The sequence below is a fragment of the Sorex araneus genome, chromosome 2 (assembly GCF_027595985.1).
Source record: "Sorex araneus isolate mSorAra2 chromosome 2, mSorAra2.pri, whole genome shotgun sequence".
In the NCBI taxonomy this organism is placed as follows: Eukaryota; Metazoa; Chordata; class Mammalia; order Eulipotyphla; family Soricidae; genus Sorex; species Sorex araneus.
Genome location: NC_073303.1, coordinates 248,622,020 through 248,644,966, shown reverse-complemented (window position 1 = coordinate 248,644,966; position 22,947 = coordinate 248,622,020). Strand labels below are relative to the sequence as shown.

The 22,947-nt window shown below is 45.1% G+C and overlaps 1 protein-coding gene across 8 annotated transcripts in view; it reads left to right on the top strand.

Moving 5' to 3' along the window:
• NSD1 (nuclear receptor binding SET domain protein 1) overlaps positions 1-22,947 on the top strand; it is a 114,935-nt gene that overhangs the window by 29,416 nt on the left and 62,572 nt on the right. For all 8 annotated transcript variants that reach the window (XM_055128470.1, XM_055128465.1, XM_055128466.1 and 5 more), the window contains one exon: positions 15,154-15,289. In XM_055128470.1, coding sequence (XP_054984445.1) covers positions 15,154-15,289 — 136 coding nt within the window. The remainder of the gene's footprint in view (positions 1-15,153; positions 15,290-22,947) is intronic.

The following is a 22,947-nucleotide window of genomic DNA, read 5'->3' as shown; positions in this document are numbered from 1 at the left end:
GGGATAGTGTTGAGTTCTGGCCTCATGGCCTGGCTTTCCTGCACTGGTTTCCTAGCCTAACAGAGCTGCTCTGCTCATATCGGACCCTTCCCCTGCCTTCCCTCTGTCCTTTGCCAGGACTTCAGTGACTGCCTTTGATCTCCTGTCCAGGCTTTTCTTTTGATCTATTGTACTTGGGATCTAGCCAGTGAGCATGGATCCTTTCTTACTGAGCAACAGTTAACTTTGACACAGTAATCTGTAATCTTTCCCTCTGCACTGCAGGCAAAAGTGTCCTGCCAGAGAGCACCTGGTGAACTTCCTTGCTAATTGAGCAGGATTTGCACACCTGGGGCCTGCGGCCCCCTCTTTTCTACTCAGCAAAAATGAATACTTGGCTAGACACTAGAGGATTGGGGAGACTGAGTATTCCAGTTCATTGGTTTTCAACTTTTTTTTTTTTTTTGGTTGCATTTTGGCTTTTGGGTCAGTCTCCAATAATCTCAAGATTATTGGACCTTGGGATATTGCATCAATCACCAATAATGAAGACGCTTCTGATGCCAAGGTGTTGAGGTTATATAAGCAAATACTTAAAATGTTTACGTAGTGCCAGCTATTGGTTCTTTCCACGTTAACCAGATAACCTATTAGCTTCTTCAGGGTTTTTTTTTTTTTTTTTGGGGGGGGGTGCAGTTCTCTGTTTTTGGGCCACAGCCTGCAGTGCTTGGGGCTTAATCCTGGCTCTATGCTCAGGGATCACTCCTGTGATGCTGGGGAGCATGTATGGTGCCAGGAATTGACTGTGGGTGGGTCGGGTCTTCTGTAAGTACTATCATTCTTGCTGTGAGCATTTCTAATAGCCCTACAGTAGCAGTGGGTATTGTCAGTGTTACTTATTTTGTAGGGATGCAAGTGAGGCACCCAGGAAAGGCCTGCAGATTCTTTCTAGACATTTCAGGGGGTGGTAGAATGCTGGTGTGGCGTCTGCAGATTTCTCACTGCTGCTAGGAAATTCTGTTCTGTGGCGTTCCTCCATTTTCTCTTACTCTCAGGCTGCCAAGGTGGTTCCAGAGGAAGGTTGTTTCACCTGTGCCTTGTGTGTTCAGTCCCCTCCCACACAAAGTATTAGGCTCTCCATTTTATGGTGCTCTTTAAAGAAAAATGTCTATTAAGGGGCTGGAGTGATAGCACAGCGGGTAGGGCGTTTGCATTGCAGGCCACTGACCTGGGTTTGATTCCCAACATCCCATATGGTCCCCTGAGCACCGCCAGGAGTGATTCCTGAGTGCAGAGCCAGGAGTAACCTTTGTGCATCACCAGGTGTGACCCAAAAAGAAAAAAAAAAGCACAAAAAATGTCTATTGAAATTCACTTAAAATTAGACAGGATAGTCCTTAGAGAGTTAGTAAGGTAAGTGAATGAGGCATGCTGCTGACTTGGGTTCAGTCCATAGCACTTCTTTTTTTTTTTGCTTTTTGGGTCACACCCAGCGATGCTCAGGGGTTACTCCTGGCTTTGCACTCAGGAATTACTCCTGGCGGTGCTTGGGGGACCATATTGGGATGCCGGGGATCGAACCCGGGTCGGCCGAGTGCAAGGCAAACGCCCTACCCGCTGTGCTGTTGCTCCGGCCCCCTCCATAGCACCTCTTATCCCCCAGCATTGTCAGGAAAATCCCCTGAGCACAGAGCCAGGAGTAAGCCCTGAGCATCACCAGGTGTGTCCTAAAAGAAGTACATTAGTGAAACCTGTTGAGGGATTGCAGGCCAGGCAATCCTTGCAAGCAGCACTTGCTGTGAGTCTGGTTTGACCCTGTGATATGCCCTCTCCCTGCATTGTGTATAATTCCTGAGCCACCCCCAGGGGTCATCCCCAACCCCTGCTGGGTATAGTCCAGTCTCCCTAGTGCCCCCCTATGAAATTGTTGAGACTGATACACAGTAGACTTTTCTGCTTTCCTAAACTATGCCATGTTTTCAGATTATTTTAGAGATTTTTGTCTGAGTTCTCCATGGCTCAAGAAAAGGCTGCTGGCAAGCCCCAAAATGTGTTGACAGCTATGGAACAGAGGCCTTGCTTATTTGGACAACTTTATAGTTCTTGCTTGATCAGGGCATATTTGCATTTGCAAGATTCATGGAGGATATGAGTTTCATCTGATCATTGTGGACAGTTCTTTCATAAGGTGCAGAAAGTTCAAATAAGTGCTCATTTATTTGTTAAAATCGGACTGGTGCAGTATAGACGCCAGCAGGTATTCATGGGTTTATTTCCGTTTTTGAGTGGTTTTAGGGCCACACCCAGTGCAGCTCTTGAGGCCAAATTTCTGGAAGCCTCAGCCAGACTCCTACATGGTTCCAGACCTTTGCTCTATCTCTGTACCTGAAAAAAGTCTTTCTAACTGGATGAACCCCTGTTTTATTTTGGTACTGGTTTTGTGAACTTGGGAAAATCACTTTATTTCTTTCTCTCTCTCTCTCTTTTTTTTTTTTTTTTGTGGGAGTGAGAGGAGAGGCCTTGTCGGCTCTCTTCAGGAATCACTTCTGGTGGGCTTGGGAATCATAGGAATTGGGATATCGAACCCAGGTCAGCCACAGTGCTATCTCTCCATCTCTGAAAATGACTTAATTTCCATCTTGCTTTCCTCCAACTCTAATGTATGGGGAAAAGTGCTCTCCTCGACTCTCCTCGAGGCTCTTGTGAGCTCATCAGGTACTGATGTGTTCTCCCTCATACTTGACTTGTGCCCAAGTGAGGTCCTTGTTCTACTGCACGCAGTTCTAGTTACTGAGCAGTGGTGGTGGAGATGCCCATCAGCCACTCTTCTGTTCTGACATAGGGAATATTCTTGAGAGATGAGGCTGGAGGGTTTTTAAACTTCATTTTTGGAGGGGTCTGTTTTTGAAAAGGACTTGCACCCTGGAGTATGTTGGAATGCTCAGCTCCTGGTCAGTGACTGCTTAGCTCGTGACTAGCAGGTGCTACAGTAATGCGCTCAGAGTAGGTATCCTTTTTCACCTGTGCTGGGCGCTTCAGAGATGGGGGTTGCTTTTGGGACACATGCTATATTTTAAGAATACTTCGGAGATTTGCAGCAAGCCCACAATGTTAGCGTTCCTAGTGTCTGAATAGAATGGTTGGCAGGCCATGGCCCCACAATAAAGAAATGTTGTGGAAAGAGAGACTTCCTTTGTCCTGGAATATTTTAGTTAGCTAGAGTAGGAGCTGGAGAGATGGTACGGCGGGTGTGGTGTTTGCCTTGCACATGGCCAACCCCGGTTTGATCCCTGGCCCACCAGGACTAATTCCTGGCCACAAAGCCAGGAGTAAACTGAGCACCACCAGGTGTGGCCCTAACTCTTCCCTAGTTTGCCTCCTAAAAGCTGGATTAGCCTCCTTTCAAGATCTGAGTATGTCGTAGGCTAACTGGTAACCCAAAAATGCTTAGAGAACCGAACTTTTATTTATTTCTGTTTGGGGCCACACCTACTGGTGCGCAGGGCTTACCCTTGGGCTTATAAATAACACAGGTCTGGGGGTTCCATATACAGTGCTGGTGATTGAACTTGGATCAGGCACATGCAAGACAGGTGTCTTACCTGCTGTACAGTGTCTCCGAGGAGAATTGTTGTCTGGTCTGACAAAAATGCACTATTAACTGTAACTGTAAGTGGAGGCACTTGGCTTGGCCCCGTATGCTTGCAGGAAGGGTTCCTGAAGGAGCCCAGGGGCTGAGAGCGTATGCACGGGCAGAAAGGATAGGGAAGGACGAAGCGTGGTCTCAGAACTGTGTGGTGGAAGCTTTCGAGGTGGAGAGTGGTGAAGCATGATGATGAAAACAGAAATAGTCTTTAGGGCCCAGCATTTTGATTGCACAAGAAGGAAGCAGCTATTGGCTGTCATCTTTGGACGTTTGTTTGAGAAATTTTGTTGCTAATAATAAAGTTAGTGACTTTCCTTCTCCAAGAGCTTCCAACACTTCCCTATCCTTCTAACAGCTCTGCTTGGCTCATTTTCCCCCTCCAGAGTGTGAGAGGACTGGTTATTCTATCTCTAGATTCACTTATGTGCCAGGATAGTTATTAAAATTATAAATTCAAAGAAATGGTTTCATGAAGTTAAGTGTTTAAAAAATAATAAAGAAATTGAATTTTCCCCATCTAAACTTAATATATGAATGAGTGGTTCAGAATAAAGTTACTTAAGCTACATTTTCATCATTCAGCAAACATTTTGGAGGCAGATTCTACAGTGATCTCTGCTAACATTGACCTAAGGTTTTGTTTTGTTTTTTTGCTTTTTGGGTCACCCCTGGCTACTATGCTCAGGGGTTACTCCTGGCTCTGCACTCAGGAATTAGTTCTGGCAGTGTTCCGGGGGACCCTATGAGATGTTGGGAATCGAACCTGGGTCAGCTGCATGCAAGGCAAATGCCCTTCCTGCTGTGTTATCGCTCCAGCCCCCCTACCTAAGTTTTTTTAATATATTAAAATGTTATGTTTTAGAGACCAGAGAGATAATACAGTGGGTTAAGACACTTGCCTTGCATGTAGGTGATCCTGGTTTGACCTCTGGCACACCATAGGGTTTCCTGAGCACCACCAGGAGTGTTCCCTGAGTGCAGAGCCAGGAATAAGCGCTGAGCACAAATGGATGTGCTCGAAAAATCCAAACCAAACCAATAAAAAAAAAAAAAGTTATATTCTAAAATGACTAGAGATGCAGTGAGGGAAGTTAAAAAACATCTCTGGCAAGTTCAAATTATATGTCTTAACTAAATCGCAAGTTTGCAAACATAAGTTTACAAAGGAAAAATTAACCTAGGAGTTCTATTCCTAACAAACATTGGATATTCCTCTTTTTGCTTTGCTCAGGGCTTATTGAACGTAGACTGGCCATATACAAGGCAAACACCCTACCCACTGTACTCTGGCCCCCACCAATTAAGAAAAAAAATTTTTTTTTTGCTTTTTTTTTTTTTTTGGGTCACACCCGGGGCAATGCACAGGGGTTACTCCTGGTTCTACACTCAGGAATTACTCCTGGCGGTGCTCAGGGGACCATATGGGATGCTGGGATTCGAACCCGGGTCGGCCGCGTGCAAGGCAAACGCCCTACCCGCTGTGCTATCGCTCCAACCCCGAAAAATTTTTTTTTTTTTTGAGGGGTCTCACCTAACATTATTTGGGCTTGCTTTTGACTTTTGCTTTTGTTCACTCCCGGTGGTGCTGGGGATCAAATCCCAAATCCAGGTTGGCCACCTGCAATCCACTGTACTATCACTCCTGTTTGATTTCAAGATTTTTGTCTATTTCCTTTTGGACAGTTACTGGTTTCCAATAGTAAGTTGTATTTGTCATTTGATGTTTGGTTTTATTTTGGTCCACACCTGGCTCTACCCACATAGTTTTATTTTTGTTGTTTTTTGTTTTTGTTTTTGGGCCACACCTGGTGATGCTTAAGGTTTGCTCTTGGCTCTGCACTCAAGAATCTCTCCTGACAGTACTCAGGGGACCCATATGGGTTGCGAGGGTCAAATCTAGACCAGCCATGTGCAAGGCAAGCGCCCTACTATCCTCTGGTCATCAACAGGGTATTTTTTTTTGAAACTTATTTTGAAAGGTGTGAGTGGAAGGGCTGGAGCGATAATACAGCAACAGGTAGGGCATTTGTCTGAAAATGGAGAGAGATGTGAGAGAAGAGAAAAAGAGAACACAGGCTTCTCCAGCGTGAAAATACTTGAGCAAAGAAACAGACAAGCAAGTGAGATTGTGCTCAAGGGAGAACATGGGCTTGAGGAACAAGCCCCAAGTTTTGTATGTTAATTTTGTTTCTTCCTACATTCTGGATCTATTATCAGCTTAACATTTGTTTGTCTTGTTTTGATTTTGGACCACACCTGGCAGTGCTCAAGGCTCACTTCTGGTGATGCTTAAGTATGAGCATATGCAGTGCCCCTTACTTAAGCCCTGTACTTCTGTGTCTGGCCCTGGCTTAGGATTTTGCTTGTTTGTGTGTAAGGAGTCTGGAGTATTTTCTGCATGTAAGTTCTGCAAAAATAAATGACTCTATTTCTTCCTTTCCAGATTGGGTGCTTTTTCTGATTCCTAAGTCCGGCATTATGCGTGGAATAGATGTGATGACAGCAGGGATCCCTACTGGGTTCTAATCTTGGGGATAAATCTTTCAGTCTCCAGTGATTGAGAGTGGCTTTTCATTCAAGAGTCACTCTGAAGGTGCTCGAGACCATATGGAATACTGGGGATTGAACCCCGGTTAGCTGCATGTTAAGCAAGTGCCCTCCCCGCTGTATTATTACTCCAGCCCCTTATATGGCTTTTATTATGTTGAGGTAGTTTTATTCCTGGTTTCGTTAATGGTTGTATTCTTTTTTGGGGGAGGGGGTCACACCTGGTGATGCACAGGGGTTACTTACTCCTGGCTTTGCACTCAGGAATGACTCCTGGCAGTGCTTGGGGGACCATATGGGATGCTGGGAATTGAACCCAGGTTGGCCGTGTGCAAGGCAAACACCCTACCCGTTGTGCTATCGCTCAAGCCCCTGTAGTTCAATTTTAAAATTTGGGCCACACCCAGCTATGCTTAGGGGGTCACTTTTTTTGTTTGTTTGTTTTGTTTTAACCCCGGGTCACTCTTTTTTTTAAAAAAAAATTACTCATTTTTAGTTTTGGGGTTTACACTCAGGGATTACTCTTGGTGAGTTTGGGGACCATGTAGGATGCTGGGGATTCAACCTCGATTGACTGTGTGCAAGGCAGGTACCTTTCCCACTGTACTACCTCCCCAGCTCCTCAGGGATCCTCCTGGCAGGGCTCTGGGTACCATATCAGGTGCCAGGGTTTGAACCTGGTCAGCTGCGTCAAGGCAAACAAAATTATCTGCTATACTGTCACTTCGGCCCCAGTTTTGTTAACATATCATGGAATTTTGAATTGGTGTTCTTAGAGATTACTATATAATTTGCCTCTTTTAAGTTAATTGATTATAAATATTATAAATTGACTTGAATTCAGGAGTTGCTGAATTCAGGGGTTGCTGGGATGTGTTGTCAGTGTGACACTACATCTAGTTGGATTGTAGTGCTGTTCAGGCTTCCCTGCCCTTAATGGTCTTCTCTGTTCATTACTGATTTGAGTTCGTTCGTTCAATCTTTCTAAATAAATCTGTCGTTCCCTCCCTCCCTCCCTCCCTCCCTCCCTCCCTCCCTCCCTCCCTCCCTCCCTCCCTCCCTTCCTTCCTTCCTTCCTTCCTTCCTTCCTTCCTTCCTTCCTTCCTGGGGAGGGGGCTTCACTCCTGGCTTTGTACACAGTGATTAACTCCTGGAGGTGCTCTGTAGACCATATGGGATACCAGGGATCACCCTAGTCCCTGAGTGAGTTTTGAAGTCTTTGCTGTTTCTTTATTTCGATCGGTTTCTCTTCATGAATATAGGAGTCTGGTTGAAAGATACATAAATTGTTTTTTTTTTTTTAAGGGAGTGGTCACATCCTGCAGTGCTCAGGACTTGCTCCTGGTTTTGCACTTGGCAATCACTTCTGGCAGGGCTCAGTGATGGGGTGTCAGGGGCGGAACCTGGGTTGATCGCATGCATGGTAAGCATGTTACCTGCTGTACTATTGCTCTGCCCAATAAATAAATGTTTATTGTGATTTTTTTTTTTCTTTTTGGGTCACACCCAGCAATGCACAGGGGTCAATCCTGGCTCATGCACTCAGGAATCACCCCTGGCGGTGCTCAGGGGACCATATGGGATGCTGGGTTTTGAACCTGGGTCGGCTGTGTGCAAGGCAAACGCACTACCCGCTGTGCTATCGCTCCAGCCCCTTATTGTGATTTTTATCATAATTTTTTTTGTGTGTCTAAGTAACTATTTTGCCTAAATATATCTTCTCTTAGGGGACCGGAGTGATAAAGCAGCAGATAAATCCTTCATTTGCATAGGGTTGACCCTATTTCCATCCCTGATACTCCGTATGGTCCCCTGAGCCTATCAGGAGTGATCACTGAACTCAGAGCCAGGAGTAAGCCTTGAGCATCTCTGGGTATAGTGTTCCCCCCTCCCGACCCCCCAGGCAATATATTCATTTTTAGTAAGTCTTTTTTCTTTTTTTTTTTCTTTCTTGGTTCACACCCAGCGATGTTCAGGGGTTATTCCTGGCTCTGCAGTCAGGAATTACCCATGATGGTGCTAAGGGGACCATATGGGATGCTGGGGATTGAACCTGGGTCAGCCACTTGCAAGGCAAATGCCATCCCACTGTGCTGTTGCTCCAGCCCCTCAACCCCATTTTTCAATTTGATCTAGAGTGTTTTGTTTTTTTTTTTTGTTTTAACTTTTTTGGGGCTTGTTTTTTGTTTTGGGGCCACACCTGACAGCAGTCAGAACTGACTCCTGGCGGGCTTGGGGACCCTATTTGGTGCTGGGGGATCAAACTGGGGTCAGCTGCATGAAAGGCAAATATGCCTTCCACACCATCCTGTTGCTTCAGCCCCTGATCTAGAGTGTTTCTGGTAGATAGAATGTAGACTGTCTACATTTTTGTTTTGTTTTGTTTTGTTTTGATTTTTTGGGTCACACCTGGGATGCTCAGGGGTTATTCCTGGCTCTGCACTCAGGAATCACTTCTGTCAGTACTGTGGGACCATATGGGATGCCAGAGATTGAACCTGGGTCGGCTGTGTGCAAGGCAACCGCCCTCCCCGCTGTATTATTACTCCAGCTCCCTGGAGGCATATTTTGAATGCATTCTACCAGTTCTGCTCTTGTTCGTATACAAGAAGATTTGATATCTGTCTTTTGATAGTTTTGTTTTATCTGTATCTTAGCATTGTCTTCCTCTTACTCTTTTGCTACTGCCACTTTTTATGTTCTTTTGTGTAACATTTTGATTCCCTTGATGTTTATATGGCTTATACAGTAATTTTCCTAGTGGTTGTCATGATTAAGTGGTTAAGATTACAGTTAGCAATTTACTACAATCTGGTTTGTATTATTAATACCACCCTAGTTTCAATAGTACAATAAATCTTTGTTGCTCTGTAACTCTTGTCCTTCCTTTCATTGTTGTTTTCTTGTCATAGGGTAACAGCTTTATATGTTGTGTAACCACCAACTCAGATTTATAACTAGTACTCTGAATTTGTCTTTTATACTAGATATATAACTAGTGTTAAACTAAACCATATTTTGTTAAATTTTTTTGGGGGTGTGGGCCACACCCAGTCTGTGCCAGGGATCACTCCTGGTGGGGCTCAGGGATAGGGGTGCCAGGGGTGAATTGGAGTTGGACACTTAGGAGTCAAATGCCTTTAACCCCTGTACTATCTCCCTTGCCCCATCTTAATTTCCCTGGTGCTCTTGATTGTATAGTGTTCTCTATTTCAAAAGAGATTGGACTGTAGATTTATTAGGGAGTTTCTGGACAGCCACACCAAGTGGTGCTCAGGGCTTACTCCTGATAGGCTCAGGGAACTGCCAGGGTTTGAACCTGGTCAGCCCTACTTTCTCTCTGGCCCCTAGCATGTTTGGGGGCTTCTTCCTCCTGGCGGTGTTCAGGGGAACCATATGGGATGCTGGGAATTGAACCCGGGTTGGCCGCATGCACAGCAAACACCCTACCCACTGTACTATCACTCCAGCCCCTAAAGGAGATATTTAACTGAGGAAAAAAGTAGAAATCCAAAGTAAAAACTCATGTGTATGTTTGGTATTTCAAAGCACTATTAAAAATATTTTCTCTCTGGCTTTGATAGAAGCAGTTGTACATTGTTAACAAATGTTGAAAATGAAAATGAGTTATGTTAGGAGAAAATGTGAAGCAAAGTGCTTTTTATTTACAGAAATTTAGAGAGATGTGAGGGGATTTTTTTTTTTTAACAAATTGAGATACAGTTACAAAGCTTTCATGTTTGAATTTCAGGCATATAGTAATCAAACACCCATCCCTTCACCAGTGCCCATTTTCCACCACCAAAATCCCCAGTATACCTACCCCCCGTCCCAACCCTTCGCCTGCCTGTGTGGCAGACAATTTCCACAGTACACAAAAGAGCCACGTTTAAGAGAGAACACAGGCTTCTCCAGATTGAAAAGAAGCCTCGGAGACTTAAAAATAAAAGTACTCTGGCTGAGTTAATGATCCTCTTTTCAAAGTGTGATAATAGCTTATAGACATCATGTAACTAAAAATATATAGTACTGTTTGTTATCTGTCTGAGTGTCAGTTTTTGTGTGTGGTACGGCCATACCCGGCAGTGCTCAGGACTTCCTTTTCTTGGGGCTAGGCATATAGTACAGTGGATAAGCCACTTGCCTTGTGTGTCTCCGACCAGACTTCAGTCCCTGGCACCCCTTATGGCCCTCCGAGCTTTCCAAGAGTAAGCCTGGAACACTGCCGGTGGCGGTGGCCCCCGAACTGAAAATAAAAAAACAATTTCCTGCTTTCTTCCCATTCTTGGTTGCTCTTTTGGTGACGGATCACGATACACACTTGGTTGTCCTTATGCGTGGCTGTGGTGCCCGCTGAACGATTGCAATGCTTGCAGACCCGTGGCTGTGTGCCTGAGATGGTGCCCTGTGTTGTGGCCCAGGGTCCCACACCACAGAGCTGCCAGGGCCTCGCCTGGCGGTGTGGGTGGCTCTGTTGAGCAAACTCTTGACTCCCAGCTTGCCAGGCCACCTGTATTTTGGGCACACTTGTTGGTTCTTGGGTGGGGGCATGTGGTACCAGGGATCAGGCCCAGGGAACCACCCGTTTGGTACTAAGCCATCTCCTGGACTTCCTCTGTGGTAAAATTTTAAAGCTCTTCTGAAGAGAACAGTCATATTCCCTACTCGAGTGTCTCCCCCCACGACCCCCCTCCCATTGTTCTGTTCTCTGCCTGTAATTAGTCTGATTTATTTTTGTACTCAGACCAGTTGGATTGGGGCGTTGTTCATTTAAGAATGGCTTCAATAGGATGTATTTGTCTAGGCACTATTTTTTTCTCAGTGAATTTGTTTCTTATTATTTATTTAATTTAGTGTTTGGTGCTCAGGGCTCATTTCTGGCTGTATGTGTGGGAATTTTCCCTAGAAATGCTGGGAACCACATGGTTTCCTCATTTCTTTTCTTCTTATTTTTTGTTGCCATACCTGGCAGTGCTCAGGGCTCACTATTCCTGGCTCTGCAGTCAGGAGTCACTCCTGGTGGATCCAGGGATTATTTGGGGTGCTGCGGATTGAAGCTGGGTCTGTTGCATGCAAGGCAAGCATCCTACCTACTGAACTGTAGCTTCAGCTCAATTTAACTACTTGTTTAAGGTGACCAGAAGACAGAACATTAATTATTCATTTGTGTGATGCCTTGACTTTAAATTTTACTGGGCACCATGCGTTGTCTTTTTTGGGAAGGTGGGGGGTGGTTACACTCTGTGATGCTCAGGGCTTACTTTTGGCTCTCTGCTCGGGATTGTACCTGGGGTGGCTGTGTGCAAGACTTCCCCACTGTCCTGTTTTTTTTTTTTTTGGGGGGGGGGTCACACCCGGCGATGCATGAGGGTTACTTCTGGCTCTGCATTCAGGAATTACTCCTGGTGGTCCTCGGGGGACCATATGGGATGCTGAGAATCAAACCTGGGTCAGCCGCATGCAAGGCAAACACCCTACCCGCTGTGCTATAGCTCCAGCCCCATCCTGTGGCAGTTCTTTACAGTGCTCTGAGTTTCCATGCTGTGGGAGTGTGAGGGATTGACACACTCACCATGCTGTTACAATTTGATTATTAGTGATTTCCTCATTAAAGCATATAATACTTGAACTTTTTACTGGTGTTGGATATTAAGATGGTGCTTTCAAGTTTGGGCCCTTAAGTTGGGCAACCCAGATTTGAATCCTGGCTTTGCCACTTATTACACAACACTGTCAGATAAGGCAATCATTTATCATCAGGAGGAACTGTGCCTGGCAAATAAATCAAGTAAATGCGAGCTGGAGTGATAGTACAATAGTAAGGCATTTGCCTTACACTTGCCCAACCTGGGTTTGATTCCCAGAACCTTGCATGTTCCCCTGAACCCACTAGAGTGATCCCTGAGTGCAGAGACAGGAGTAGCTCTGAATTCAGGCTGGGTGTTCAAAAACCAAAAAAAGAAATGAAAAAGAAAGAAAAGACATCAAATAAATGATCTTTTTTTAAAAAAAAATTTTAGGCACTGTGATTTACAGTATTTTTTATGACTGAGTTTCGTGTGTATACCTTTCCATACCTCTCTCTCCACCAGAGTGTTCATGCTTTCTGTTTTATACAGACATGTTATTTGCAATGTTATTTAAAATCATTTAGGACTTGAAGAAAGACACAAATTTTATATTTAACAATAAATTACATGGTCATGGATTAGAGCCAGAAATATATAGGCACCCACCCAAACATCGTTTTAGTATAGGCAAACAGATCATTTGTTTCTCTGAGCTTTGGGGGATGACTCAGAGTGCTAGAATGAACTTAGCTTTGCATGTGGGGGCTTCTAGGCCAACCCCTCTCACCACAGGTGTGACCACCCCTCCCAATTAAAAAAAACTAGCAAAACAAATAGGTTTGTTTTTTTTTTTTCCTTTTTGGGTCACACCCAGGGATGCTCAGAGGCTACTCCTGGCTCTGCATCAGGAACAATTACTCCTGGCAGTGCTTGGGGGACCATATGGGATGCCGGGGATTGAGCCCAGGTCGGCTGCATGCAAGGTAAATGGCCTACCTGTTGTACTGTCACTCTGGCCCCCAAACAAACTAGTTTCTTTAATCATGTCTTGGCATCTAAGACGTTTTGAAGCCAACTAGCTTTATTTAAAATTTTTATTATTTATTTGGGCTGGAGCGATAGCACAGTGGTAGGGCGTTTGCCTTTCATGCGGCTGACCCATGTTTGATTCTTTCGCCCCTCTCGGAGAGCTCGGCAAGCTACCGAGAGTATTGCGCCCGCATGGCAGAGCCTGACAGGCTACCCGTGATGTATTGGATATGCCAAAAACAGTAACAATAAGTCTCTGAATGAGAGATGTTACTGGTACCTGCTCGAACAAATCGATGAGCAACGGGATGACAGTGACAGTGACTATTTATTTATTTTGCTTTTTAGGTCAGAACCTGGTGACTCTCAGGGGTTACTCCAGGCTCTGCACTGACTTACTATTGGCGGTGTTTGGAGGACCATATGCATGTTGGGGATTGAACTCTGGTCAACTGCATGATAGGGTTAGTGGGTAAGGTTAGTACCTTACCCACTGTACTATGGCTCTGGTCTCCCAAGTAGCTTTAAAGTCAGGATTTTTTTTTTTTTTTTTTGGGTCACACCCAGCGATGCTCAGGGGTTACTCCTGGCTTTGCACTCAGGAACCACTCCTGGCGGTGCTTGGGGGACCATATGGGATGCTGGGGATCAAACCCGGGTCGGCCGCGTGCAAGGCAAACGCCCTACCCGCTGTGCTATCGCTCCGGCCCCCAGGATTTTTTTTTTCCTGATAACTTTAAAAGTTGATAATAGGCAAAGTTGGTCCTCATTTTTGGTGGGTAGAGTGGGGTGGTGGTACTAGGGATTGACTCCAGGGCCTCACACATGTGAGGCAAGGGCTCTTGAGCTACATCTGTGCACCTCCCCCACTTTTTTTTTAAAATGTATGGGACCAAGGACATGGGGCATGGAACAGAGGTTGAGCACATGTCTTGCATGTATGAGATCCACAGCAGCCACTCCCCAACACACACAGATGATAGTTTATTTCCTAGTCACTACACACACAGCGAATGGATCAGTTTTGTTCAATAAAGACATTCTGTGGACTCTCTGAAAGCAGAGTCCGAACGTGGGATTCTGACTTACATCTCATCACATTGAGCTCAGCTTTTGGTGTTGACGAGCCGTGGGTGTTACTTCACATCCATTCAGCTCACTCTACTGAGAACAGTCTGTGCTGGGTAGATACATTTTTAGGTATTAAGGGAAGAAGATTGTCTTGAGCATGGAGCTTATCAAGCCATTTTCAACTTATGGCATTTGTAGAAAATGGCATTTGTGTGTGTTCCCTAGTAGTAAATAGATGAGTTCTTCAACTAGCCAGGAATATCTCAGAACACCTAAAAACTTCTCTGTGTGGGTACGCCAGGTGGAATCCTGGACTTACCGAAAGCTGCCTTCCTCTCCAGGAAAGATCTGTGTGCGCTGTTTGTGAGTTTCAACACATGGACGTTGGTTTGGAGCTGAGATGCTTACACCTGGATAGCAGGTTATTCAGCCTTAGTTTTGAATGCAGCCTCGGGGCTCATCCCTGGATGAATCCAAGGGAGCTTCATTCCTTTGTGTTCTGCTGAGAGGTGTCCTGGGTGCTGCTGGGGCACAGCCAGCTCAGTTTCACTGAGAGTGTCCATGAGTGCTCAGCATTCTTTCATGACTGACCCGATTGGCTATCAGAGAAAGGGGGTTGGGGGGACACACTGGTGCTCTGGATTTATTCCTGGCTCTGTGCTGAGGAATCACTCCCGACTGGCTTTGGGGGATTATATGGAGTGCTGGTGATCAAACTCGAATTGGCCATACACAAGGCAAGTGCCATACCCACTGTATTATTACTTTGGCCCCTAGCTTTATTTTTTTTTATTTTTTTTTATTTTTTTTTTGCTTTTTGGGTCACACCCAGCGATGCTCAGGGGTTACTCCTGGCTTTGCACTCAGGAATTACTCCTGGCGGTGCTTGGGGGACCATATGGGATGCCGGGGATCGAACCCGGGTCGGCCGCGTGCAAGGCAAACGCCCTACCCGCTGTGCTATCGCTCCGGCCCCGCTTTATTTTTTTTGGCTCAAACAGTTTCTTTTTTTTTTTCTTTTCTTTTTTTTTTGTTTTTTGGGTTACACCTGGCGATGCTCAGGGGTTACTCTTGGCTTTGCACTCAGGAATTACTCCTGGCGGTGCTCAGGGGACCATATGGGATACGGGGAATCGAACCTGGGTCGGCTGCATGCAAGGCAAACGCCCTACCCGCTATGCTATCGCTCCAGTCACTCAAGTGGTTTCTTTCTGGAATTCTGTTTGTGTTATTTTGCGGGCTAGTAGGAAAGTGGCAGACTGGTAAAAGAGCTTGGTCCTTACTGGTGCTTCATGTTTTGTCTTTTTCAAGTGTCAACCCAAGAAAAAGTCTACACCACTGAAGTATGAAGTTGGAGATCTCATTTGGGCAAAATTCAAGAGGCGCCCATGGTGGCCCTGCAGGATTTGTTCTGATCCATTGATGAACACACACTCAAAAATGAAAGGTAAGACCTGCATTTGATTGTAGGTGATAAGGTAGAGTATGAAATTGTACCTTTGCAATTTGCTGTAGTAAAACCAAATGTTGGTTGCTTCACCTTTTGTAATAGGTAGTAATTTTACCTCTGAGAATTACTTGAATGGATCTAATGTATCACTTGTATCACTTTTCATCTTGTTATTTACTGATTTGTTTGAGTGGGCCCAGTAATGTCTCCATTCGTCCCTGTCACATGCTACTATAGCCCAATGGTGTCTGCTCACTCCAGGAACTTGAAGAATCTCAAAACATTCATTCAGGATCTCGATGAAGAGGTCTGGCTATCTCATTGGTGGGCGGCCACTCGGTCTTTTGACATCCTGTGGAATCCAGTTGGTAACAGCTCTAGTCCAGTGGTCATCTGTAAATCGCATTACGTGTCTGGCCCATCTGATTTTCGACGCCTTGGCAAACGAGCCAGCATCCATGCTTCTTGATCACCTTTGCAAACGAGCCAGCATCCATGATTCTTGATCGTCAAGGGAGGTCAGAACTCGGGATTCCTTCTCTCACTTGAGTGAAATGTGATACTCCAAGCTTCACGATCATGATCACGAAATCCGTTAATCACCGATTTCTTGGGCGGGCTCAGTAACATCTCATTTCGTCCTTTCCCTGAGATCTTAGAAGTCTGTCTCAACTCAGCCCTCCTAACGATGTTGCACTGGGGGCTCTTCAGGGTCAGGGGAATGAGATCCAGCTTGTTACTGGATTTTGCATATGAATACACCATGGGAAGCTTGCAAGGCTGTCCCATGTGGACAGGAAACTCTCAGAAGATTGCCAGTTTCTCCTAGAGGGAGAAGAAGGCAAAAGATATCGCGCGGCTGCTTTGCGGCCATGTGCTTCTGAGAGCTTGCTTTTAAGTCTCTCTGGATGTTGGCCATTGATGGGATTAGACACACCTGGGTTCCTCTGCCAGTACCTTCATGCATGAGGCCTGTCCGAATGTGTGGAGAGGGGCCTCCAGCATGGCTGTAGCTGGGTTCCGGTGATCTTCGGCCGCCGGGAGCTCTGCTTGGGGTGGGGAGGGAAGCTGGAACCCATCCCCTCCGAGGGGCCCCGGGGAAGACAACCAGGCGTGCGGGCAAGCATAGCTCTTTCAATTCCTCTTTGGGATACCCCAGTGGCGTTCTCATCCTGTTTTCCTAGGGCACAGGTCTCTGAGGCGTGTGTTAGTGGAGGGAGAACGGTGAAGTCGAAAAGATGTGCCTGGAGCCAGAGGCTCTTCATATTTTACTATTTACTATTAGGATCGAATGTATTTTACTTTTTTGGTAAAATTTGGTTTTATTTTTTACTCTGATTTAAATATCTGCGATCATTATTCTATCTATAGATATTAGGAAGCCGTTAGCTCCTAGCCTGGTGTCCATATTATCCAGAATTGCTTTTCAGTATAATAATGTTTTCCTATTTTAGTTTGGTGTCATTTTTTCAACTCATTTGGGCAACATCAGGGATCAGTTCTGGCCTCAGGCTTCAAGACTTTAGATTGCTGAGCGTTAGTGTAGGTTTGAGCTGTCTTCAGGAGCAGTTTGTTTCCACCCTGATCTTGTTTCCTAGGTTCAACTCAGAGGGCCCAGCTACATGCTAGAGGCTTTCATTAGTATGTCATCCTAGCAGTTGAGATCAGCTTGTGTAAAATTGAAATAATGATTTTCCTCCTCAGACCAGTACTTTTTCCTTCCATTTCTGCCATAGTGACTCAGACAAAATACCTTGAATTCACACTTTACTTCCTTCTTGGGCTCTATGCCAAGCCTTTTTTCCTTTTTCTTCTTTTTTGGTTTTTGGGTCATACCCAGTGGTACCCTGGGGTTATACCTGGCTCTACACTCAGGACTTATTCTTGGCGGTGCTTGGGGAACCACATGGGATGCCGAGGATCAAACCTGTGTTGGCTATGTGTAAGACAGTGCCTTACCTGCTGTACTCTCTCCAGTCCGAATCCCCCCACCGCTTTGTGTGTGTGTGTGTGTGTGTGTGTACAACTTTGTTGATATAAAATTCAAGTTATCCAACCCTTTATGGTATGCAATTCTGATGTTTTGGTCTATCCAGTTATGCAACCACAATCAATTTTAGAACTTTTTATTTTAGTTCCCCAAAGAAATCTCAGACTCTTGGGTGGGAGCAATAGCACGAGTAGGGCGTTTGCCTTGCATGCAGCCCACCCAGGTTCAATTCCCAGCATCCCATATGGTCCTCTGAGTACCGCCAGGGTTAATTCCTGAGTGCAGAGCCAGGAGTAACCCCTGGGCATCGCCGGGTGTGACCCAAAAAGCAAAACAAACAAACAAACAAAAACCTCAGACCATTTAGCTATCTGTCCCCCAAGCAAATTATAAGCTACTTTTTGTCTCTAGCTAGAAGCCTGTTGGGGACATTTTATAAAAATGAAATAAGACTCATTTTCCTCCTCCTTTCAATGCTGGTCCACGATGATGGTGCACAGTGATAGACTGCGTCTGCGACTTATGCTCAGCACACATGGGGTGGTGCCTGAGTCAGACTCTTGGCAGATTCTGTACCCTGAGCCCTGTAAATGGAGCCTGTGTGGTCCTTTGACCTTGCCTCCTTGCCTCTTGCATATCATAGAGTAGTTTAAAGGCCTAACTGTGTATTAGTGAGTCACTCCTTTTTCTGCTGAATAGTGTGGCTGTCTTGGAGTCTGAATGAAGCCATGTTTAATTTAAGGACTTGCTTCCTGTGCCATTTTGCTTAAAATCACAATTAGGACCTGTGAGGGTTGGCACCATGTACCTTGCGCCCCCTCACCCACTGTGGGTCTTTCTCTCTGAGTTTGACTATTCTACTCCATCTAGAATAGTCACAACATTCACCTAGAATGTATTTTAGGATTTTTTTTTTCCTTTTTGGGTCACACCCGGTGATACCCAGGGCTTACTCCTGGCTCTGCACTCAGGAATTAACTCCTGGTGGTGCTTGGCGGACCATATGGGATGCTGGGAATCGAACCCGGATCAGCTGTGTGCAAGGCAAATGCCCTACCTGTTGTGCTACTGCTCCAGCCCCCGTTTTTAAGGATTTTTCATGTTGTATTTGTTGTCAGTGTTTCAGTTGTGTTTTTAGACTCAGGTAATACTCCATTGTATATGTAGGTCACATGGGTTATCTCTAGCTTTTGGCTTTCGTGAATAAAATTGTTAGGAAGATTATTATTCAGATGTCTAGTCTGAAGTTTTAGAATATGTCAATTGATGTGCATTTGTATTTTGTCATAAACTTTTTAAATAAAATTTTGGGCCATCTCCAGCAGTGCCCAGAAGAAAAAGAAGTGCTTACTTCAGGGGACCAGAGTGGGTATTGGGGGTCAGACCCAAGTTGGTATTGTGCAAGGCAGTATTACTCCAGCTATTTATTTCAAATTTTGTTCTTTTTGGCCAAACTGGGCAGTGCTCAAGGACTATTTCCAGTAGTCTTGGGGGAACCCTGCTATAGCAGGGTCAAATGCCGGTCTCTAGCCCCTGTTGTCATGAAACAGTAACCGAAGGAAGAGGAAACAATTGCTTCCACACTGTTTTATGTTTTGGATTTTGGGCCACACTGGGGTGGTGCTCAGGGCCTTAGACTGACTGTGACTGTGCTCAGGAGTCACCTCCGGTGCTGCTGGGATCATCCGCAGTGCTGGGGAGTCAAACGGGGGTTGGAGAAGGCATAAAGTAAGAATCTTAACTCCTGTATTGTCGCTCTAGCCTCCAACTTGCTTTATTTCAGTTGTTTAGAACTTTCTTTAAACACCCTGGTTTACAAAGTTGTTTATAATACAGTTGTTTCAGGCATTTCATGTCCGACATCAACCCCACCACCAGCATCATCTTCCCTCCACCATTGTCCCCAGTTTCCCACCTAATCCCCCAGCCTATTCTTGGCAGGCACAAAATATTTTATATTGCTTGATAACAATGAAATGATACATGAAATAATACATAGTTCAGTAAAAGAAAGTTTGAAAATTGTTGCATCTCACGAAGAAGTTACTAAAATAATCGTCTGAAGATTTACTCAGCTGTTTTTTGCTAGCTGAGCCTCTGTGTTATTGTTTTCATTTGCTGAGCGTAACTGATTTCTGTGCTGCTTTCCTGTCTGATTTGCTGGGCTCTTACTTGGCTGTCAGCAGTAGAATTTGGAAGTGTCCCAGGAGCTCCAGATCTGTGTACCTGGCGTTTCATTGGCTTAACATTCTTCAGAGTTGTCGGAAGCCTTGAAGTTGGGCTGTTTGTATGGTGGCGGCTGTGGGATGTGGGTCTAAATTATTTTTGTTAGAAAGTTGTCTTCGGGTGTGTGTGCAGGGGGAGGTTTCTGGTCTGTGCTTAGGGATCATTCCAGGCGAGGCACCAAATTGGGTGCCTGGGATCAAAGCTGGGTCAGCTGTGTTCATAACAAATCCATCCTACTCTCTAAGCTCCCCCTCCCGCTGCCTAATTCCATTTTTGTGGATAGTCCCTATAGAGATGGGTTTCTCTCTAGAGACAAGTAGGTTATTGGTTTCCTGAGAGAAGAAGGTGGGTTAAGGAGTGTGAAATCTTATCTATCTATCTATCTATCTATCTATCTATCTATCTATCTATCTATCTATCTATCTATCTATCTATCTATTTTTGCTTTTTTTTTTTTTGTCACACCCAGCGATGCCCAGGGGTTACTCCTGGCTCTGCACTCAGGAATTACTCCTGACAGTGCTGGAGGACCCTATGCGATTCCAGAGATCGAACCTGGGTCCGCCACATGCAAGACAAATACCCTACCCGCTCTGCTATCACTCTGGCCCTTTATTATTATTTTTTTAATTTATTTTTATTTTTTTATTTTTTTTTTGCTTTTTGGGTCACACCTGGTGATGCACAGGGGTTATTCCTGGCTCTGCACTCAGGAATTACCCCTGGCCATGCTCAGGGGACCATATGGGATGCTGGGATTTGAACCTGGGTCGGCCGCGTGCAAGGCAAACACCCTACCTGCTGTGCTATCTCTCCAGCCCCTGGCCGTTTATTTTTTAATAATAAAATTTGTGTTGTAAAATTGATTGTGGTTATGTAATTGTGAATATACTAAAATATTGGAATATTTTTTTAAGAGTTTCAAATTCAGAGGAGTGAATGAATATTTTGTTGTTTTGTCACATCAGCAGTGTTCGAAGCTTACTGGAGGCTCTATGTTCAGGGCTCACAGTGGGCTCAGGGCATCGCATCTGGTCCATATGGTCAGTTGTGTACAAAACAAGCACCCTACCTGCTGTACTCTCTCTCCCACCACCACCCTTTTTTTGGTCACACCAGGCTGTGCTCAGGGTTTATTCCTTGCTCTAAGCTGATTTAAGCTGAAGTATCACTCTGATGGGCTTTAGGGACCGGATGGGGTGCTAGGAATTGAGCTGTGATTGGCCGCATGCAAGGCAAATGTCCTACCTACTCTACTATCAGTAGCACTGGCAGTGCTTCCCCTTTCCCCTCCAGTTTTATCTCAATAGAGTTGCTTTAAAAAAAAAAAAACAAACAAACAAACCTGGTGTGCGGCCCAAGGAAGAAACTGTGATTTTGAGGTATTTGATTTCAGTTATTAGGAGAAAGGAATTGAGCTACCACTGTGCCCTCAATTTTTTTTTTTTTGTGCTGGTTGTACCCTGCATGTAGCTGACCCAGTCATTCCATAAGGTCCCAAGAGCACAGCACCAGGAGTAAGGTCTGAGACTGTGAGACTGTCAGGTGTGAGTGTCCCTGCCCCTAATTTTTTTTTTTTTTTTTTTGGGTCATACCTGGCGATGCGCAAGGGTTACTCCTGGCGGCTCTGCATTCAGGAATTAACCCTGGCAGTGCTCAGGGAACAATTTGCAATGCTGGGAATTGAACCCCGGTCGGCCACGTGCAAGGCAAATGCCGTACCCGCTATACTATTGCTCCAGACCCTATTTTTGTTCTTTTAATTACCTACCATTCCAGTTGCCTTGGTCTGTGCTGTCATCTTCCTGTGTGTGTATGCCATTTATGTAATCTCTGGTCTACTCAGTTCCCGTTTCCCCTTCAGCAGTTCTGTTCAGTAGTCAAGCAACATTAGCTTTCTCAGATGCACAGCTGTGCCTCCGACTCCTCTGTTTATCCCCCTTTTTCCTCAACCGCCAGAGGAGTAAAGGCCAAATTCTTGAAGCTGTACCCCATCTCTTTCAGTTCTGCCTTCTGCTTACCTGCTTACCTGGCTTAGTTTGTTCCCTTTGCTCCTACTGTATAATGCAGTGTTCGGAATTTGTAGCTTTCTTGCTGTACTGATGCCTTTGACGGGTATAACCCTTATACTCAATTTCTCCTCTTAAATTGAAGTTAACTCTTAGGGATTCAGGCACCTAATTGGTCTCTAATTATTTCCTCTTTTTCTTTTAAGTGTTATTGCCAGTATCGTGCTTTTTTTTGGGGGGAGGGTGTGCTTTTTGGGTCACACCTGGCGATGCTCAGGGGTTATTTCTGGCTCTTCTGGTGATGCTCAGGTGACCAAATGAGATGTCAGGGATTGAACCCAACTTGGCTGCGTGCAAGGCAAATACCCAGCCCCCTGTATTATTGCTCCAACCCCTTACCATGCTCTTTATTGTGCACTGGATTGTTCCCCAGTGCTGGTAGCTTTCCAGTCTGCTGTTGCGTGCCGGCTCATCTAAGGTGGCCAATTTTTGTTGTATGAATTGACTTCAGAACTGTTAAGAGTTAAGAACCTTTTTTGTTTGTTTACATTTGAGCCACACCAGGGTGATGCTGAGGCGGATTATATGGGATGACTGGGATAGAACTGGGTCGGCTGCATGCAAGGCTAGCTCCCTATCGTTGTACTATTTTTCCAGCCCCCAGGAATGAAGAACATTTAAGGCTAAATAAAACCTTTTAAGGATCTTTAAGATTTAAGAGTCTGTGAGAGTTTTTAAGAATTAACTTTAAGAACCTTTATAGGGACTGGAGAGATAGTGGTGGTTATGTATCACACCTCTATATATAGAGGTGTGTGTGAGAGAGAGAGAAAGGGGGGGAGGGATAGAGGGAGAGAGCTAGAGAGAGAGTATGTGTATTTATTTATTTATTTATTTTTGCTTTTTGGGTCACACCCGGCGATGCTGGGGGGGGTGTTAATCCTGGCTCTGCACTCAGGAATTACTCCTGGCGGTGCTTGGGGGACCATATGGGATGCTGGGAATCAAACCCAGGTCGGCCGTGTGCAAGGCAAACGCCCTACCTGCTGTGCTATTGCTCCAGCCCTAAGTGTATATATGTAATTTAATAGAAAGTAAGGAGTTCTTTATAGAACTTGCATGTTTAGTGTTTGGTTTTTTGAACTCCTCAAGTGTTGCTTAGAGACTGGTGCTCGGTCTTTTTGAGAGGAATGGGGGGAGGCATACCCATCCGTGGTCAGTGCTTATTCCTGGCTCTTCTCAGGGATCATTGTTGGAGGGCTCTGGGGACCATATGGAGTGCCTGGGATCAAACGTGGTTTGACTGCAATGAGGGCAAACATTCTACCCTCTGCACTAACATCCTGTACTCAGTGTTTGAATTTTGTATGTATATTTTGAAACAGAGATATTGTTGTAATCAGATGTGCAGCATATTTTGTTTTGTTTTT